The following is a 19,621-nucleotide window of genomic DNA, read 5'->3' as shown; positions in this document are numbered from 1 at the left end:
CATAGAGTGGAGACAGGGATGCTCTCAAGGCCCAGGAGCGCCCGGGCTGCCGGCAGCCACAGAAGCGGGAAGAGACAGACAGGAGCCTCCCCCGGGGCTTTAGGAGAGAGCGCGGCCCTGCCCACACCTTCCTCTTGGACTTCTGGCTTCCAAATGTGAGAAAACAAATGTGCAGCTCTAAGCCGCCTGGTTTAGGGTCTGTTAGAGCAGCAGCAGGAAACTAAGACAGTGGGTGTGGCCCCGCCACTTCATGTCCCCAGGGGCCGTGGGCTGGTCAGGGTGCCAGCAGGCAGCAGCCCGGTCGCTGCCCGTGAACCCACCAGGCCACGTGCAGGGCCCGGGCTCCGGAGCTTGCCGGTTCTTGCATCAGGGCGGCTCCTGGGCTGGGAGGTGACACATCCGCCCTGGGGCTGAAGCCTGGTGCCCTGGCCCACACGCCCGTCCCCAGCCCGACACCCTCGCGCCCACGGGGAGGCACACCTCATCGATCTCCTTAATCCAGCGGTGGATGCCATCGAAGGACCAGCGGTTCGCAATGTCGTAGACCAGGATCACCCCCTGGGGAGAGGCACCGGCTGACCTCACCGCAGGCACAGCTCCGGGCTGCACGGCCGCGTGAGGGCCACACAGTAACAGACTCACAACAGCCACTACCCATCATGCTTGTCTGACACAGCTTGTCTGGATTTATCCATCAGGTGTAGCAGTTATGTGGTTATTTCCACTATTTCACTAGCTCATTGCTGAGCCCTCAGACATCAGGTGGGCTGGGAACTAGAACGAAATTCCCCACGTTCACAAGCTGCTCCAGGGACACAGGCGTGGGGGGCCCGGGCCTCACCCGCTCAGGAGGACAGACACACACAGGACCATTAACACAGGTGCACACACATGCACATGCACAGCCATGCACACACAGGGACATTTACACCAACACAGGCGTGCACATGTACAGGCATGCATGTGCACACACACACAGCTCTCCTGCATGCAGTGTGTGTACAAACACACATATGTACAACAACACACATGCATGCAAACACAGGTATGCAACATGAATACGCCTGTGCATGTATAGACAGCCTCACACATGTGCATGAACACACACATGCATAGAACAATGCACACACGCACGTGCACACGTACAGCCCTGGCGCCAACAAAGGCTTGTGAGCCACCAAACCCTCCACAGACTCAGGCCTCAGTGTACACACTGAGCTCAACATGAAAGGGCATCCCACATGTCAGCGCGACCTCCCGCTCAGGGGGTTACCTGTGCGCCCCGCGAGTAGGAGCGGAAGATGGTACAGAATCTCCCCTGCCCGGACGTGTCCCTGGAAGGAAAAGGGGTTGGGGGCAGGGTGAGGCATTGCTGCTGCTTCCTGACCAGGCGGCACCGAACTTGGGACCCTCATCAGCCGGTGGCCGTGCCACTGAACGTCCGAGACCCCAACGAACGGTCACCTCGTCCCCTGGAGGGACCTGGATTTCGGGATGTCCTGGGCTTATGCTCTTTTCTAGTTGTCATTCTGCAAGTCAAACTAGAAAAATTGGGGACAGGTTTCAACACCCTAATTCTGACATTTAAATAAATCTGATGTAAGCTTCTAAAATGACGTGGAATCTGGAGATAAAGCTGTGTTGTGAGGGATGTGAGTCTCATGGGGGGGGGGGTGTAGGTCGAAGGATTTGGGGGGATCCCTTGGCTTCCACTAACTCTGAGTCAATCATATAAAGTCGGACCCACAGGTGACCTTCCCCCAGACTCAGGGGAGCAGGGCCGGCGGGGCTCTGAGAGGCCAGCGGCTGGGAGCAGCCAATCATCAGAACCCCCATCAGCCCCAGCAGAGCCTCAGGCGCTCAGGCCTTGCCCGCAGGCGGGGCTGCTAGAAGGTCTGTGGGCAAGGAGAGGGACCCTGAGGGACCGACGCCCAGCTCTGCCCTGGGGCCTGCAGGGCCATCATGGTTCCTGCCTCGGCCAGAACGGCCGTAATGTGTGGACAGTTCCCCTGGCCGCCTGTGCCCTGCTGGGGATGGGGGGCTCCCGCGTGGGTGTCCAGGATGACTCCAGGGTCCCCTGGAGCCTTGGGTGGGGGGCGTGGAGGGACCACTCAAACCAGAAACAGGACTGGGAGCCGAGGGCCTGTTTGACGGCGGTTAAGGTGGGGGACATTCAGAAGAAAACTTGGAGCCGCTGCTATGAGGCCTTCTGAGCCCCGGGGAGGTTTGGGCCACAGATTCCTGGCAGACAGCAGGGCCCGCAAGGCCCAGGGCTCCCCTCCCCTGGACCAGGGTCAAAGCTTCGGGCCCAGACAAGGGGTCAGCCCCTCCTTCAGAGCCCTGGGCCGGGCGGGAGGGGAGAGGACCTTCCCCAGGTGCAGGCCGAGTGCTGAGGGCCGGGCCTGCTCAGGTCCAGGCGGGCGCCAGACTCACCAGAGCTGCAGCTTCACCCGCCGCCCGTCCAGCAGGATGGTGGTGGTCTTGTAGTCGATGCCTGTGGAAGAGGGTGGGCGGCTTCAGGGGAGCTGGCTGCAGCGTCCCCACGGTTACCCTCCCCCACAGGGCGTGGGGGCCTCACTCTCACGCTGGGGAGACAGGACTCTCACCCTCTCTCCGTGCAGATGCTGGGGGGCTGGACCCTGCTGGTGGGTCTCCCCGGAGGGCTCGGCCCTCTCCCCCGCACCCCTGCCCATCCGCGCCCCCTCCTCTCACCCAAGGGGCTAAAAGACTGAGACGGTTTCCCTCAAATTATCACACTGAGGATGTAAAGTAAAACTATGGAGCCCTGGCCGGCTTGGCGCAGTGGATAGAGCGTCAGCCTGGGGACTGAAGGGTCCCAGGTTCGATCCCGGTCAAGGGCACATGCCGGGGTTGCGGGCTCGATCCTCAGTAGAGGGTGTGCAGGAGGCAGCCGATCAATGATTCTCTCTCATCATTGATGTTTCTAGCTCTCTCTCCTTCTCCCTTCCTCTCTGAAATCAATAAAGAAATATATTTTTAAAAAAACTATGGAGAATGTGAAATCAGATAGGAAACTATCGCAGCTCTGCAAGCACAGGTGTGTGTGCGCGCGCGCATGGAAGTCTCTGGGTTGCAGAATTTGGATAGTTTTTACTTAAAAAAGAAACTTTCTCTGTTTTCAAGAGCATGTTTTCTTCAATGAGCATGTATTTCTTCTAAGATCAGAAGAAAAAACCCACAATAATCATTTCCGAGAAGGAGAACTCCTCCTCCCCATTCAGCCAGAAGCCCAGTTCCTGCTGGTAGAGCCCTCCTGTGCGCACAGAGGAGTCTCCGCATCTGTGGACAGAACGCGCCCTGGTGGGCGACGAGGGAGCAAGGAGAGCCCTTCCCCAAACAGGACCCGCTGCTCAGCAAGGCAGAGGCTTTGTGGTGCTGGCCTTGCCTCACCTTCCTGGGCATCTCGGCAGAGCGTCTGTCCTGCTGTCTGTCCTGCTTCCCCTGCACTGGGAGCGGCTGTCCTGGCCCTCCCTTCTCTCCTGGATCCCATGTCTTGGCTTATTCCTTCTTTGGTTTCCCCGAGAAGGGTGCGTAGAAGGTAGCTTTTGAGTCTTTGGATGTCTGAGGTGTCTTCAGTCTACCCAGGTATGCGCCCTTGATCACAAATCAAACCCTCAACCCTCTGTGCGTGGGACGACGCTAACCCCTAAGCGACCGCGGCCGGCAGGACCTGGCATTTTTGAAAGGCGTGTCAGTGCCAGGATCAAAAAATATAACTCACATCTGCGGTCCTCAACTCATTCACCAAGAACTCTGTCCATCAGAAATAAAATAAAAATACACGAAAGCTTCCAGAACAAAGCCTGTCAGAATGTTTGAGTCAGAATAAGAGACAAGAAGAGAGATAATTTTAGCCTTCTTTAAAAAAAATAAAATAAAAAAAGGAAACCCCAAATGCCCAGCCGGTCAATACGCTTTTAGCTCCGCAGGAAGAATAAATAATTTAGGCATCTATTTCCATCCCTCCACCACCTGCTCGCTTCTATTTTAGCGAGGCAGCGGCCACAGGGCACCATCGCCGAAGAGGGTTTGATTACGGTGTAAATGTGGGTTAAATGCCATTTACGGACATATTTGTCTTTGAGAACCTGACTTTTGAGAAATGTATCTTTTTTACTTAAATGTTTCTATTGATGAGAGAGAGAGAGAGAAACATAGGTGAGAGAATCATCGACGGGCCGCCTCCTCCACGCTCCCTGGCCAGGAATGGAACTGGTGACCTCTAGGGACATGGGTCGACGCTCAACCACTGAGCACACGGGCCCGGCTGAGGAACGCATCTTATGCTGAACTGAAATATCAGATGCAAGGCGGGCAGCTCCCAGGGACGGGACGAGGGGAATGTTCCGGAATTAGAGAGTGGGGATTCATCGAGACTGAGTGTACTGCCAGTGAACCGTTCCCTTTAAAATGGTTCTTTTCTATCATGTAAATTTGACCTAAAAAATATACATGTACATATGTCCTGCCCAGAAACGGACTCTGCCTGGCTTTCGGGATGGGAAGGGCAACAGGTGGAGGGGCTGGAGGGGGGGAAGAGCTGGAGGAAGGGGGCCCGGGATAGGCTGGGAGCTTCAGCCCAGCCCAGCGCCCGCCCCTCGCCCCTCGCCCCGCGGGGACTGGGACAGGACAGGGATTTGACGCGTCCATCATATGGGAACCCGCTCCTGGATGGGAACCCACTCCTGGAGCAGCCACCCTGCTCCTTTCTGCAAAGGAGAGTGTGTTCCCTGCTTGTTTCTCCGCCTGGTTTTTCTCATCGGTGCCTCCCTCTCCTCACGACCTGGCTGCATTTATGGCTACCTCTGTAAACTAGCTCTTGCTTTTATTTTTAATCAAACAAAATGCCAGTCCTGTCACGAGTCACCGTATGATTCAAATCCATGAGCAGGCGGCTGAGTCACGTCTGGGGGAGGGGGATCCGTTAATTATTAGCTGCGAGAGCTGGAGCCCGGAGTGGCCTGAGCTCACTGTCCCTGGGTCAGGCCTGTGCGGTCCTCCGCCAGCAGCTATGGGACGTCTCCCAAGAGATGACCCTTCGCCGTGGTTCCAGGCCAGAAACCAGGGCATCCATGGAAAGATCTAGAAGCCAGGCACAGAGTCTCAGGGGCTGGGCAGTGACGCAGCCCCCAAGGCCGGGGCCCCTGACAGCACAGCCGCCCCCAAGGCCGGGGCCCCTGACCGGCTCCCTCCCGTCAGGTTCCAGAAGCGGGTCAGCCTCTCACTCCCACCCGCGGCGTCTCAGAACACGAGTCACGTGAGTCCCCCATCACGAAGACCCCACGTCTGCAGGGCTGCCGGACCCCAACGGGGCCTGGATACTGGACTCTAAGCTGTGAGGTACGTTCAAGACAGATGAAGGCCTGGAACCAAGTCCACGTGAGGAAACTCACGCCGCGAGGCCCAATTCTCAGACACGGCATGATCGTGATCACAGTTTGTGAAAGGGAAGCACGGTGTCACACAAACAATGCCGTCTGAAGGACCACAGAAGCAGCTGCACGTTCTGTGCAGATCAACAGAACTAAAAATGACAAAACAACCTGCTTCTTCAGTGACAAACCGTCAAAAAGTTCTTGCCTTTAATCAAAGAATAAAAACAAAACGAGTTGTATGTATATATGTAGTTATACATATATACGCATGCATATATGCATGTATATTACATGTGTAAAGTATGTTATATCTAAGCATAAGGTATATTTCTAGCCCAGCTTGTGTGGCTCAGTGGTTGGGTGTCGACCTATAAACCAGGACGTCACAGTTCAATTCCCGGTCAGGGCACAGGCCCAGGTTGCGGGCTGGATTCCCAGTGTGGGGCGTGCAGGAGGCAGCTATCCGTTGTTCTCTCTCATCATTGATGTTTCTCTCTCTCACTCCCTCCCCCTTCCTCTCTGAAATCAATAAAACATCTTAAATAAAGAATCTCTTCCACTGTCGAGTGTGTGCCTAACTTCGGCTGGTCAGCCTGCGGCCCCTGGTGCCAACCCAGCCCCCCTGGTGCCGACCCAGCCCCCCTGGTGCCGACCCAGCCCCCCTGGTGCCAACCCAGCCCCCCTGGTGCCGACCCAGCCCCCCTGGTGCCGACCCAGCCCCCCTGGTGCCGACCCAGCCCCCCTGGTGCCGACCCAGCCCCCCTGGTGCCGACCCAGCCCCCCTGGTGCCGACCCAGCCCCCCTGGCTGCCACATTCTCACTTCACAAGATGAAGCAAACGCAGAACCACTGGGAGAAACCACCAAACTGCAAGGCACAGTCGGCCCCGGGAAAGGAGTTGCTGGCAGAGGAGGAGGAGGCTCAGAGGACGGCGACGGCCGACTTACCGCCAGGTCCCTAAAGTGGGGCGCATGGCACCCCTGGACGGGAAGAGTGACTGTTTACAAACACAGGGGCACTGACCCGCTTCAAAACCCCAAAGTGTAGCGTCTCGGGCACCAAGGGCACACAGGCCGTGCAGGGCCCAGCGGCTGGCCGAGACCGCGACGCTGGTGGCATTTCCGCCGGCATTTTTATTTATTTCAGAGAGGAAAGGAGAGGGAGAGAGAGAATCACTGATCGGCTGCCTCCTGCACGCCCTGCACTGGGGATCAAGCCTGCCGCCAGGGCATGTGTCCTAAACCGCGAACTGAAGCGGGACTCCCTGGTTCATAGGACAATGCTCAGCTACTGAGCCACGGTCCCTGGGGTACTGCCGTTCCTCCCAGATTTTGCTTCTACACAGTTCACTCTTTGCAGCCAGTGAAGCTGACGAAGCCTGGGGAGAGAGTTCCAAACAAAGGTTCCCACTCTGCCAAGGAAGGGAAGTGCCCACAGCCCTCGGGCGCTCTGGGTGATGACCCCTGCTGCTTCTCTTCACCTGAACAGCCAGGGCTGGTGAGGGGTGAGCAGGTGTAGACGGTAGAACCACCCGGCTGTGCCTGCTCAGCCATGTCCACTCAGCAGCCACCGAGGTGCCCGGTGCCAGCAACAGAGGACACAGAGCTTGGTGGGTGGGCGTCCAGCCCAGGGGCTGACCTCTTCCCTGGAGAAACCGGGGCCACCAGTTCTGAGCCTCTCCCTGCCCATCACCTGAAATCAGGTTCGTCCTGGGTTGGGGGCTGCAGGGATTAGGGGTCAGACTAAAGGGGTGGTCACCCTGCAGGGAGGAGACCCCACAGGACGGAGGGGAGAGAGACTTTGAAAGAGAAACATGAAAGGCATTTAAAGAGAAAAGCTGATACAAATGCAATATTATTATTTTCAAATACATGGACGTATGTATGACTTAATTTTAAAAAACCCAAATGCATTACAAATGTGCTGTGTGTTCACACGTGGTCCTGTTGTGGGTGGAGAGTAGAAGGCCATCTACCATCTCTTCTTTCAGGAATTACACTGCAAAGAAGAGGGTAAGCTATGATGCAACTCTCAGGTCAAACTTGAAGTGATGACTTGAAAAATCGTGCTTTAAATCTTCAAGTGGTTGCCAAGGGAAACCGACAGCATAGCCATGAAACTGGCAAATGCACCACTGTCTGCAGCATCGCAGAGGCAGCGGGGAGGGTGGAGGTTTGTCAAAGGCAAAGAGAAAGGACAAGAATCTGAAACCCAGGTCACTTTAAGGAGAGACGTTTCAATGCTCCTCGAGGGGAAAAAGCCACCTCTCTGAGCCTTTTCTGAACCAGAGGGGCCACCGGGGGTGTGATCAAGAGTAGGGCCCAGAGCCAGCCACCTGTCCCACTGGGCTCTTACACGTATGCTGTGTGATCTTGAGGGAGTTGCTCACCCTCTCTGGGCCTACGAATGTAACCTGTCTCAGGAGATGATTCTTCTACACCATCAATAAGGGGGAGATATTATTATAGGAACTGAGAAAGAAAGATGGGATTTTCCTGCTGGGAAAAGAAGCTGAAGAAACAGCCAGGAGAAAGCAGTGAGAGGAAACAGAGGCTCATGCTAGGGGGGGAAATTTGAGAGGCAAGAGGTAGCAGCATTTAGTGTCAGAGTTTTAAAAAGTGAAGATGGAGGCAGAGTCAGTGTCAGAGTGATGTGAACTGAGAGACTCAACCAGCATTGCTGGCGTTGAAGGAAGAAGGGGCTGTAAGACAAGGAATGCAGGCTGATTCCAGAAGCTGGAAAAGGCAGGGAACAGACACCCCCCAGCGCTGCCCACACCTGACGTTAGCCCAGTGAGGCTGTGTTGGTTCCTGACCGCTAGGATTGTAAGATAATAAAATTATGTTTTTAAGCCACTAAGTTGGTGAGAAATTGCCCAGCAGCAATAGGAAACTAACACTAGGTGTACTGGTTAATAATGCGGATATTTTTCAATAGATGGAGTGACACATATGTTGATATATATGTGATTTGATATGTATGCTATGTTGTTGTATTGCTCCTTCAGATGACCACTTGTTCCGATCGATGGCACACACACTTTCTGAGCAGCACTTCAAAACGTACGAAGAAGTAGAAAATTGGGTCTCTGAATGGTCTGCCTCAAAACAAGAAAAGTTCTATTGGGATGGTATCCACAAATTACCTGAAAGATGGGGGAAATGTGTAGCTAGCGATGGACATTACTTTGAATAATGCACTTTTGATGTTTCTCTTGAAATTATCGTCTTTTCTTTTATTACAAAATCTGCATTATTACGATCAATAATGCAGATGAACTATTAACCAGTTAATAGTGCAGATTAACTCTTAACCTGTTAATAATACAGATTAACTCAACCAGTTAATAATGTGGATTTATTAATAACCAGTTAATAGTGCAGACTAACTCTTAACTGGTTAATGATACGGATTACTATTAATGAGTTAAAATGCAGATTTATTATTAACTGGTTAATAGTGTGAATTAACTATTAACCAGTTAATAATACGGATTTTGTAATCCAAAGAAAACACGATAATTTCAAGAGAAACATCAAAAGTGCTTTATTCAAAGTAATGTCCATCGCTAGCTACACATTTCCCCCATCTTTCAGGTAATTTGTGGATACCGTCCCAATAGAACTTTTCTTGTTTTGAGGCAAACCATTCAGAGACCCAAATTTCCACTTCTACGTACGTTTTGAAATGCTGCTCAGAAAATGCGTGTGCCCTCGATTGGAACAAGCGGTCATCTGAAGGAGCAAGGTCTGGTGAATACAACGGGTTGGTTAATATTTCCCAGGCAAGATCTTTTAACGTGTCTTTAACTGGTTTTGAAGTGTGTGATGGTGTGTCATCATGAAGCAAAATTACTTTGCCGTGTCTTCTGGCCCATTCTGGTCGTTTTACAATCAAAGCGTGGTTCAAATAGATTATTTGTTGTCGGTAGCGATCAGTATTAACGGTTTCACCTGGTTTTAGAAGCTCATAATACACCACGCCTTCCTGATTCCACCAAACGCGGAGCATTGTCTTCTTTCCAAAGTGATTTGGCCTTGCAGTCAATGTTGATGGTTGACCTGGATCAACCCATGATTTTGTGTGTTTGGGATTCTCAAAATAAATCCACTTTCATCGCCAGTCACAATTCGATGCAAAAAAAAGACTTTCGTGCTGTTGAAGCAACATTTTACTGATGACTTTTCGGTTTTCCATTTGTCTTTCGTTCAGTTGATGTGGCACCCATTTTCCTTCCTTTAAAACCGTTCCCATTGCTTGTAAACGGTCGGAAATTGTTTGCTGAGCAACGTTTAATCTTTCCGCAAGTTATTTTTGAATTTGACACGCATCTTCATCCAATAATGCTTGTAATTGTTGGTCTTCCAACTTTTTCGGTTGACCTGGATGTACTTTGTCTTTCACATAGAAATCATCACTTTTAAAGCATTTAAACCAGTGTTCACAAGTGTCTTGAGATGGAGCATGTTCACCATAAGCTTCCCAAAGTATACGATAACTTTATTTTTTTAAAAAATATATTTTATTGATTTTTTACAGAGAGGAAGGGAGAGGGATAGACAGTTAGAAACATCAATGAGAGAGAAACATTTATCAGCTGCCTCCTGCACACCCCCTACTGGGGATGTGCCCGTAACCAAGGTACATGCCCTTGACCAGAATTGAACCTGGGACCCTTGAGTCCGCAGGCCGACGCTCTATCCACTGAGCCAAACCGGTTAGGGCACGATAACTTTCAACAGCAATTTCCTTCAAAATAAAGTATTGAATTAAAACTTCCCGCAAATGCTCTTTTTGACACGAAATTTGACCTTTTTAAGTGTAAAAATATCCTTGATGTTAACACCTTCAGAAAATTTGACATATGAAGTTTTGAAGCTTGTTGTCAATACAACAAAATAGCATACTATCAAATCGCATATATATCAACATATGTGTAACTCCATCTATTGAAAAAAAAATCTGCATTATTAACAGGTACACCTGGTACAATTGGTGCCCCTTAAGTAAAAACACCAACAAATGTAACAGAAGATGTTTTAGGAACATTTAAATAAATTTCCCTGAAACTGAAAAAGGATTCTGCAAAATTCAAAGAGTACAGAGCTTACTAGAACTTCAATACCAATTATTCATCTCTGAGACGTGGTCTAGTTAAACTAACAGACTATGAAACAACAGAAAGAATTCTTCAGAAATTCAGGAAGAAAAGGCAAATCGCCCACATGGGGGAAAAATCAGCCGACCTCAGGCTTCATCACAGCACATCCAATGCCAAGGAGGTAGCGGGACAATAGTCACAAAGTGTTGAGGGGAAAAAGATATAACCTAAGAATATTATACCCAGCCAAGCTATCATTCAAAGATAAAGACAATGGACTAGACATTCTCAAACGTGAAAATGTTCAGGAAATACTCATGATCCCTCCCTGAAAAATGACGGGAAAAGAAATCTAGCTCATTAGAGAGATAGCAAAGTAAAGAACCCACTGACACAGAGGGAAACAGGACTGGTGGTGAGCACTGGCCTTACCTGGTGAATTATTACCGAGCAATTATGGTCATTGTAGCAACAACACAAGTGAGTGTTATAAACCTGGCAATGTGAAAACAACAGCCCAGGCTACAAAACCCAGGTGTGGGGTGGGCGGAGGGGAACGGAGATGTAAGCTGAAAATGCCTTGGCCTTTGAATGTCAGAAGCACCCATAGTTTTGAAGTAAAACCTGTCTTTAAAAAAAAGATTCCTACTTTTCACAATTTTTCATCATCTCTTTTCTTAATCCTAGAAGAATCTTTCAATAAATCAAAAACTCACAAGGGGCACATCTAAGACAAGGAATAAACTTTGGAAGAAAGCCCTGTTTTTAGAAGTCCTGGTCGGTCACCTAACAAAAAGAAAGGAATGCACCAGAAGCTTAGTCCAGCCCTTGTTCAGACCCATCAGGAGCTCATGTTTGCCCCACATTGCTCACCGACTGTACAATTCAAAGCACCCCACAGCTCGGTCCCTCAAACACACCCAGCTGGGAGAGCGCCACGCCTTAGTGTTGAATGTGTTATTCCTTCACCTCCATTCAACCGCGGAGCCCTGAGGGCCCAGCTGTGGAGCAACCGCCTCTGCCCTCCTGGAGCTTAAACTCGGGGCTGCCTAGTCCAGCAGACCTCGGCCACCCGTGTGCTGTCACTGCTGAGCCCTGGAAATGTGGCCGATGCCAACTTTCGATTGCTTTCCATTTTAACTACTTTACATTTATTTATTTATATCTGTATTGATTTCAGAGAGGAAGAGAGAGGGAGAGAGAGAGAAACATCAATGATGAGAGAGAATCATGGATTGGCTGCCTCCTGCATGCCTCCTACTGGGGATCAAGCCCACAACCCAAGCATATGCCCTTGACCGGGACCCTTCAGTCCCTAGGCCCATGCTCTATCCACAGAGCCAAACCGGCTAGGGCTTAACTACTTTAAATTTAAAAAGCCCTGTGTAGCTAATGGCATCATCTCGGACAACACTGTTCCAGAATCTATCGGAATCTGCGTGGGACCTCCAGGTGATTCTCTGTCCATTGCAATTTGAGGATGAGTCCAGTTCTCCTCATCAGCTCATGCCCATCGTCTCAAACTCCCCCGGCTCTGTCTCCACACCCTCTTCCCCGGCCACTCTCCCTAAGATGATCCTGTGTTCTGTTCTTCCCTTGCTCAGGAACCCAATGCTCCCTCCTGCCCACTCTTTTTTAATAAATATTTTTATTGATTTTAGAGAGGAAGGGAATGGGAGAGAGAGAAACATCGATGATGAGAGAGAATCATGGATCGGCTGCCTCCTGCACACCCCACACTGGGGATCAAGCCCACAACCAGAGCCTACGGCCTGACAGGGAATCAAACCGAGATCAGGTTCATAGGTCGATGCCCAACCACTGAGCCACACGGTCAGGGCCCAGCTGTCCCTCTTTACCTCCCTGACCCCCAGGAGCCCATCCAGGGTCCTACCACGTCGGCTGCCCTTCAGGGATGCCCTGCTCTCTCTACTGAAGCAGAGGCAAATGCTCTCCCTCTTCCCGCCTCAGATCCTGTTTATCTCCTGGTGAGCCTCCCCCCCACCCCCAACCCCCCATGCTGTGCAAACGCCTCTGCACTGTTCTCCATTCTATCCCACCTGGGGAGGTCGAAGCACACCCAGGCTGGCGTCAGCATCAAGCCTCCACCCTGGCAGCACCCTGCCAGTTGCTAGGTGGGATGCTGCCCAATTCATGGATCTCTTACTAAAGCCAAATAGATCTTCACATTAACAAAGAAAAGACTCCGCCCCCTGGGCTCCCTCTCCTGCGCCCCGAGCACCAGACCGCAAGCCCAGAGCACGAGTGAGAGGCAGAGCCGCAGGGTCTGTGCTCAGGTGCGGTTCGCACCCTGAGAGGATGCTCAAAGGTGACCGAGGACAGGTTTCCTTCCGCGACCGCTCAGTCTGCCCTGCACAGCCGCTCACGGTGGGCAGAGACCCTGACCCTCCAGTCTCCTGGCTCCAGTGTCTGCCCACCGCACTTCCCTCTCCTCCCCCTGCCCCTCTTTCCCTCCCAATGCCCACCCCCTCTTGGGGTTGCGGCTGTCAAACCTCAAACCTTGAGGAAACCCCTTGTCCTGGAGCTCTGGGACCACGGGCCTCCCCTCGCCCCGGAACCCACTCCCTTGCACTGTCTCCGCCCAGGGCCGCACTCTCCAGGGTCACTTAGGTTCCTTGCCCTCCCAGGCCTGTCCACCTGGACCAGGAGCCCTCCGGTCACGCCGGGAACCCTGCAGGAGCCCCCAGACCAGGCCTCTTGCTCTTCTCTCCCTCCTCTTCCTCCGACCCACGCGCAGAGCAGCCACCTGGAAGCCTGAGCCCGCTCCACTTGGATCCCACGCTCGAATCCGCTCCGGTCTCCACACCCCACGCATTCTTTCCAAATGCGTCGCGCGCACGTGGGCCTCCCTGTGGGGGGCCCTCCAAATCCCCACGCCCTCCTCCGCCTCGCAGTCACCCCCAGGTCGGGAGGACCTCCCGCGGCCTGCCCAGCCACTCGCTCCCTCCGGACGGGGAGGACGGAAGATGCGCATCTGCGTCCGCCCCCGGCCCCCCGCGAGCCGCCTGGGTCCCCCACCTGCGGGACTGGGGTGCTGCCGGAGCCGCCCGCGAAGTGTGGGCCCGATCCAGGCAGAGACAGGCCGGTCCCGAGCCCCACGCTCCCCGCACCCAGCTCCGCTCCTCCCCGACCCTCGGTGCGCTCCCTCCCGGCCCGGCCCAAGTCCTCCCCCATCCCCGGCCCCGCTCCCCCGCTGCCCTCCCGGCGCTTCCCACCAGGCTCCCGCCCGCCTGGCACTCTCCTGGCCCCGCTCTTCTCCGCGCCGGGCTCACCCGCCGGGTGGCCGTAGGGGGACTCGGCCGCGCCGTCCTGCAGGCTCGCCAGGATCTCGCCCTTGCCCACGTCGCTGTCGCCCACCAGCAGGAACTTGAGCAGAAAGTCGTAGGCGCGGACCGGGCTGCCCAGGACGCTCATGGTGCCGGCGCCCGCGCCCATGCCCGGCCCGCGGGACGGCGCAGAGGAGGTGGCGGGGCACACAGGCGCCGCGCAAACCCGCAGTCGGCCGAACGCTGGGCTCCGTGCCCCCACCGCCTGACAGTGTGCGGCCCCGCCCCGCCCCGCCATTGGCTGGCCGTAGTTGCTAAGGTAGCTGCGCGCGCTCATTGGCTATCTTGCCCGTCCATCTTGCTGCGGTCTCCGCCTCCAGACCGACGCCCACCACAGCCGCAGCCAATGGTGGACGGGAGGCGGGGCCATGGGGGTCCAGGGACGGAGTGGGGCGGAGCCAGAGGTGACAGGGGGCGGGGACGCTGATCCGGCAGCCAATGCGGGGCGGGATGAGCAGTGGGCGGGCCGGGCGTTTACTGTGCCGCGTGGGCCGGCAGCCGGTGCGGTGGGGCGATTCTGTACGCGGACCCCAGGCCCGGGCGCCAGGGCCAAGTCTCCTGGCGCCAGGGGTCCCTGTCAGGGACGAGCTCGGTGTTCCCCCACGGCTGCCCAGGCCTCTTCCTTGTCCCAGAGCGACTCAAAGTCCGTGGGTGCGCGTACCTGTGTGTGCTCGCGCGCCTGTGTACGTGTGCACGTGTCTGTGCAGATGCTGGAGCAGGGGAAAAGGGGGGACCCTCCAGCTCCGGGCTCCCTCCCGGTTCAGAGAGCCACGGTCTTCAGGCCTGGGCCTGCCTTCCGCTCTGGAGTGCTGACCAGGTAGGTGGCCGTTTATCTCAATAAAATCTTCGTGCGAATGCCCGCCCACTTTCTCTTCTGTATCATCACATTTTCTTTCCCTATTGGGTCAAAATACGCCAAGAATCACTTGATTTTTAAATATGTATATATTTTTATTGGTTTCAGAGAGGAAGGGAGGAGAGAGAGATAGAAACATCGATGAGAATCATTGATTGGCTGCCTCCTGCACGCCCTCTACTGGGGAGCAACCCGGGCATGTGCCCTGACCAGGAAGCAAACCCGCGACCCTTCAGTCCGTAGGCCTACGCTCTATCCACTGAGTCAAATTGGCTAGGGCTGATTTTTTTTTTTATTTAAAGAATCATTTGAGGAGCCGGACCCCTCCATTCGGACGCGGCCTCCAGTCCTCCTTTTGCCCACAGCATCGGGGAGAACCTTCAGCTGCTGGTCGGTTGGCCCAACAGCACCTACTGTTTCAGGCTGCACAACGACGGGGTGTACTACGTGAGTGAAAAGATCTTGAAGTTGGCCGCCAACATCTCCGGTGACAGGCTGGTGTCGCTGGGGACTTGCTTCGGAAAATTCACTAAGACCCACAAATTCCGGTTGCACATCATAGCTCTGGATTACCTTGCACCCTATGCCAAGTACCAAGTGTGGATAAAGCCTGGAGCAGAGCAGTCCTTCCTGCATGGGAATCACGTGTTAAAATCTGGACTGGGTCGAATCACTGAAAACGCGTCTCAGTACAGGGAGTGGTCGTGTGCTCCATGGCAGACATCCCTTTGGGTTTCGGGGTGGCAGCAAAGTCTACACAGACTGCAGGAAAGTAGACCCCATGGCGATTGTGGTATTTCGTCAAGCAGACATTGGGGAATATAGGCAACACGAAGAGACATTGACTTAAAATGAGATCATCGCAAGGACGTGTGGCTGTGTGGAAGGGCCTAGCTTTGTTTCCTGTGTCTGTGTAGGCTCCGCCATCATATTGCATTTGGTCACCACTGCGATCTCTCCAGGGACCTCTTAGTTTAATACGGACAAATGCAGGCTGGATTCTTATTAAGCAGAAGTGGGTCAAAAATGGCATTTCGGGTGTTTGTGTTTGTTACTAAATAGAATATCGTGTTTTATATTTTAATCAGAGGGCTTCTTATTTTCAGTAAAAGATTCTAAATCATTGGAATTGAGGACAAGAATAGCTTATTGTTAACTGTGATAACACTGTTGTCCGAACACATGGTAAGAACACAACAGGTTTTCTTATTAATACTAGAAAGGTAGATATTGCTGTATGAGAATAGTTGGCCATGTCTAGGATTTTACAAATGAAATTTGGATAAAATACTAAGAGCAATTTATTCTGCTAGTTTTCCTTATGATGGGTGCTGTGTGGTGTGGAAGAAAACTTGGATCCTAAACCTAGTTCTAATACCTACCAGCTCTATGATGCTTTAGATGAGTCATTAAACTTTAATGAGCTTCATTTTCTTCTGTTTCAAAAAACAGCTTTAACCATCTACCCAAGAATGGTTTTCAGAATTTGACATCATGATTGTAAAGTACCTAGCACAGTGCCTGGCAAATGACAGGTGCTGAGTAAGTGGTAAGAATTGTTTTTATGTTGCACATACTGAGTGTTTCTGCTACTAAAAGTGGGATCTAATGAGTATAATTTGATTCTATTATTTTGGTTTTTTAAAAATATATTTTATTGATTTTTTACAGAGAGGAAGGGAGAGAGATAGAGAGTTAGAAACATCGATGAGAGAGAAACATCGATCAGCTGCCTCCTGCACATCTCCTACTGGGGATGTGCCCGCAACCCAGGTACATGCCCTCGACCGGAATCGAACCTGGGACCTTTCAGTCTGCAGGCCAACGCTCTATCCACTGAGCCAAACCGGTTTCAGCTATTTTGGTTTTTCCAAGCTGTTTTCTGAGTCTTTTTCCTGGATGGTGATTTCAGGTTGAATGTTATTTTCATCACCTTGGTTTCCTAAAACATTTCCCTTATGAACCTTTACTTACCTTATTGGACTGGACAAAAAGTACTGTTCAGAGACCCTGAAATAATTTACCTCCTTCATTGTTCCCCATGCTTCCTGAAATCATTTTTAGAATTAAAATATTTTAAAAATGAAAGTTAAAAACAAGAATCGTTTGATTTGAGCACGGTGACATATATGGGCTGTTTTTTATTCTATTGCCGGTGGTTGTGGTTCATCAGCCCTGTGGGAGGATGATGGGATGGGGAGAGCTCAAGCCACAGGGAGGAGAGAGTGGGTGGGTGAGGTCAGAGAACCCACTGAGGGCTGTGTCTTTTCAGGGCCCACACCCATCTTGCTGTAGATTGGGGACATCTGCAGCCACTTACACTTTCATAGCTATTAAGACTGCCTCAGACACCTGGGCTCAGTCCCACTGGGGACCTGGAGGGGTGGGGGTGATTGAAGGGCATATTGGATGTCCCCACCCAAGGAGTACATCCGGAACAGAGGTCTGCCCACTCTGGAATGCTCCACTGCTGTCCCCAGGCATAGGGTCCCAGTGCCTGCAGTAGGTGCTGCTACCCATACACATACGGCAACAACTGGGTCTGCTATGTGTATTCTTACTTTTTGTCTGCGTACCCTGTGGTTGCCCCTTAGTTTTAGGTTCTTGTGGTAATTTATCGAGGGAGAAGAGAGATTTTTGTCCTGCCATTTTTGTCTGGAACCACCAGACTCCATCACAACGTAGGATGTCAGGCCTAGAGCACAATTGGATCACCTACTATGGGAGGTGGGGGAGAGAGAAATGTTTGCCATCTCTGGGTGATATACAAGGGATCTCTACATAATAGGAAATCTGTTTCCCACTTGACTATGGAAAAGCATTTCTTTAGTTTCTTTCTCTGATGCTCACATAAAAATAGACTTAAGAACTAAAAAGGGACTGATCATATTTTCTCTCAAGCCCCAGGCACTTGCACACACCAATGAACTTCTGATTTCTCTCCCCCGCTGTCGAAAAGTAAATAGAAACTGACAGCTGATGAGACTTTCACACTGGGTGTATATTTGCTGATGACTCACTAAGAATTCACAGTCAAGGTGCCAGTTGTTCTTCCGATATAGAAAGAAAAACTATTTTAAGCAAAACTGTAACCTCACCGATGCTAGTATCACAGCCGCAGGAAATCCACGTAATGCAGGTTTCGCGCCAGACTTTCACCCCGCGCCACACTCCGCCCCTGCCCTCCCCATGCCCCGCCCACCAGTGCTCCGCCCAGGCCCCGCCCACCGGTGCTCCGCCCAGGCCCCGCCCCTCTACGCCCCCAGGCCCCGCCCCCTTCCGGAGCCTCCCGCCCGCGTGTGACCAGCCTACAAAGTTTGCGTCGGTCTCAGGCCCCCTCCTGGCTGCCCGCACTGTCCCTTCTCAGCCCCACAGACAGCAGCCCATCCTCAGGGTAGTTCACACCAGACCGGCCCGAGCGGAGAAGGTGGAAGGTGGAGCTGGGTTCGAGCCGGGTCTGTCCCGACAGCCCGCGCGGAGACCTGGCTCCAGCTGTCAGGTGCCCGCACCCTCCACCCTCAAACTCGGCGTTGGGGGGAACTGGAAATCCGACTCCGTGGTCAAGGAGAGAGACTTTGGTTGGGAATAAATGTTGAGCTAATGTGGTATCTCTCTCTCTCTTTTAAAAATATGTTTTTATTGACTTTAGAGAGAGGCAGGGAGAGGGATAGAGAGATAGAAACATCAATGAGAGACATGGATGACCTATCTCCTGCACGCCCCCTACTGGAGATCGAGTCTGCAACCCAGGCATGTGCCCTGACCCGGAATGGAACGGGGAGCTCTTGGTTCATGGGTCCACGCTCACCCCCAGAGCGACACCGGCCGGGCAATGTGGTGTCTTGAAGTCGGGTGCAGCAAGGCCAGCTGGTGCGGGCAGGAAACCCCCACACAAGCAGCCACGGATAACTGGGCTTTTGAGTAAAGCCAACTCCCCTCCATAGTGTGGGTGGGCCTCACCCTCTCAGGAAAGGCGAGCATAGAACACACACTGACCTCCCCCAAGGAGAGGAAATCCTGTCCGCAGAACTGGGCTACCCTTCGGATATTGGTCTCCACCTCCATAGTTGTGTGAGCCGACCCCTTTAAACAAATCATTCTATATGTATACACATCCTGTTGGTTGGGTTTCTCTGGAGAACCCTGACTAATACAGGGAGCAAAGCGGACTTTATTCTTTTTTTAAATTTTTTTATTTTATTGATTTCAGAGAGGAAGGGAGAGGGAGAGAGAGATGGAAACATCAATGATGAGAGAGGATCACTGATCAGCTGCCTCCTGCACCACCTCCTGGGGATCGAGCCCGCCACCTGGGCATGTGCCCTGACCCGGAATCAAACCCTGACCTCCTGGTTCATAGGTCAGTGGTCAACCACTGAGCCACACAGGTCGGGCCAGACTTTATTCTGAGACCTCCGGAGCCTCCACGTCCCCGGGAGCCGCAGCGAGGCCCCGCCCCCAGCCGGCGTCACCCCGCCCCAGCCCGGCATAGCCCCGCCTCCACCTTGGCGTCACCCAGCCTCTCACCCAATCCCTGAGCGTCACTAGGCCCCGCCCTCACGGCGTCGCCCCGCCTCTCACCCAATCCCGGCGCGTTCAGCAGGCCCCGCCCCTACGTGACGTAACGGCGCCTCTCCTGGTCCCCAGGCCTCACCGCGCCGTCGCGGGCGTCCCGGGGCCGCCTGAGGCGAGTCCGCAGGGAACATGGAGGAGCTGCTGAGGCGGGAGTTGGGCTGCAGCTCCGTCAAGGCCACGGGCCACTCAGGGGGCGGGTGCATTAGCCAGGGTCAGAGTTACGACACGGACAGAGGACGCGTGTTTGTGAAAGTGAACGGCCAGCCGGAGGTCAGGGCCGCCCGCCGAAGCGGGCGGGCCGAGAGGGCGGGGGGGCGGGGTCCGCAGCGCGGGGCTGAGGGCGGGG

At 53.1% G+C, this 19,621-nt stretch overlaps 2 protein-coding genes and 1 pseudogene across 4 annotated transcripts in view; 2 read left to right on the top strand and 1 right to left on the bottom strand.

The window, feature by feature from the left end:
* Window positions 1–39: 39 nt before the first annotated feature.
* On the bottom strand, window positions 40–14,013 carry RAB40B (RAB40B, member RAS oncogene family). 2 transcript variants are annotated; one of them, XM_014448588.2, is made up of 5 exons: window positions 13,791–14,013; window positions 2,434–2,494; window positions 1,274–1,334; window positions 481–558; window positions 40–378 (listed from the first exon to the last, which is right to left on the bottom strand). In XM_014448588.2, exons 1-5 carry the CDS (start codon window positions 13,951–13,953, stop codon window positions 367–369), a joined length of 375 nt encoding a protein of 124 aa, XP_014304074.1. In that variant the 5' UTR covers window positions 13,954–14,013; the 3' UTR covers window positions 40–366. The 2 variants fall into 2 exon arrangements, with proteins under 2 accessions (XP_014304074.1, XP_023603190.1); XM_023747422.1 differs by lacking the exons at window positions 40–378; window positions 481–558; window positions 1,274–1,334 and adding an exon at window positions 1,349–1,541.
* A 199-nt stretch (window positions 14,014–14,212) lies between these two features.
* On the top strand, window positions 14,213–16,301 carry LOC102422551 (annotated as a pseudogene).
* Window positions 16,302–19,327: 3,026 nt separating this feature from the next.
* FN3KRP (fructosamine 3 kinase related protein) overlaps window positions 19,328–19,621 on the top strand; it is a 7,246-nt gene continuing 6,952 nt past the window's right edge. The window contains exon 1 of one of the 2 annotated variants that reach the window (XM_023747420.1): window positions 19,328–19,387. Coding sequence is in view for 1 of the 2 variants with exons in the window: in XM_006106628.3 (XP_006106690.1) it covers window positions 19,405–19,545 (141 nt within the window). In the remaining variant the exon portion in view is untranslated. The other variant, XM_006106628.3, reaches the window with a different exon arrangement.

This window comes from Myotis lucifugus, unplaced genomic scaffold (genome assembly GCF_000147115.1).
Source record: "Myotis lucifugus unplaced genomic scaffold, Myoluc2.0 scaffold_871, whole genome shotgun sequence".
Lineage (NCBI taxonomy): Eukaryota > Metazoa > Chordata > Mammalia > Chiroptera > Vespertilionidae > Myotis > Myotis lucifugus.
Note: the sequence above shows the minus strand (reverse complement) of the source record. Positions and strands in the feature narration are given on the sequence as shown.

What these genes read in the sequence shown, in the direction of transcription:
- RAB40B (XM_014448588.2), bottom strand. Translation starts at nt 13,953, where the DNA reads ATGGGCGCGGGCGCCGGCACCATGAGCGTCCTGGGCAGCCCGGTCCGC. An exon ending in CCCCTACGGCCACCCGGCGG is followed by an intron (nt 2,495 to 13,790) that starts GTGAGCCCGGCG and finishes CCTCTTCCACAG; the next exon opens with GCATCGACTACAAGACCACC. An exon ending in CCTACTCGCGGGGCGCACAG is followed by an intron (nt 559 to 1,273) that starts GTAACCCCCTGA and finishes GCCTCTCCCCAG; the next exon opens with GGGGTGATCCTGGTCTACGA.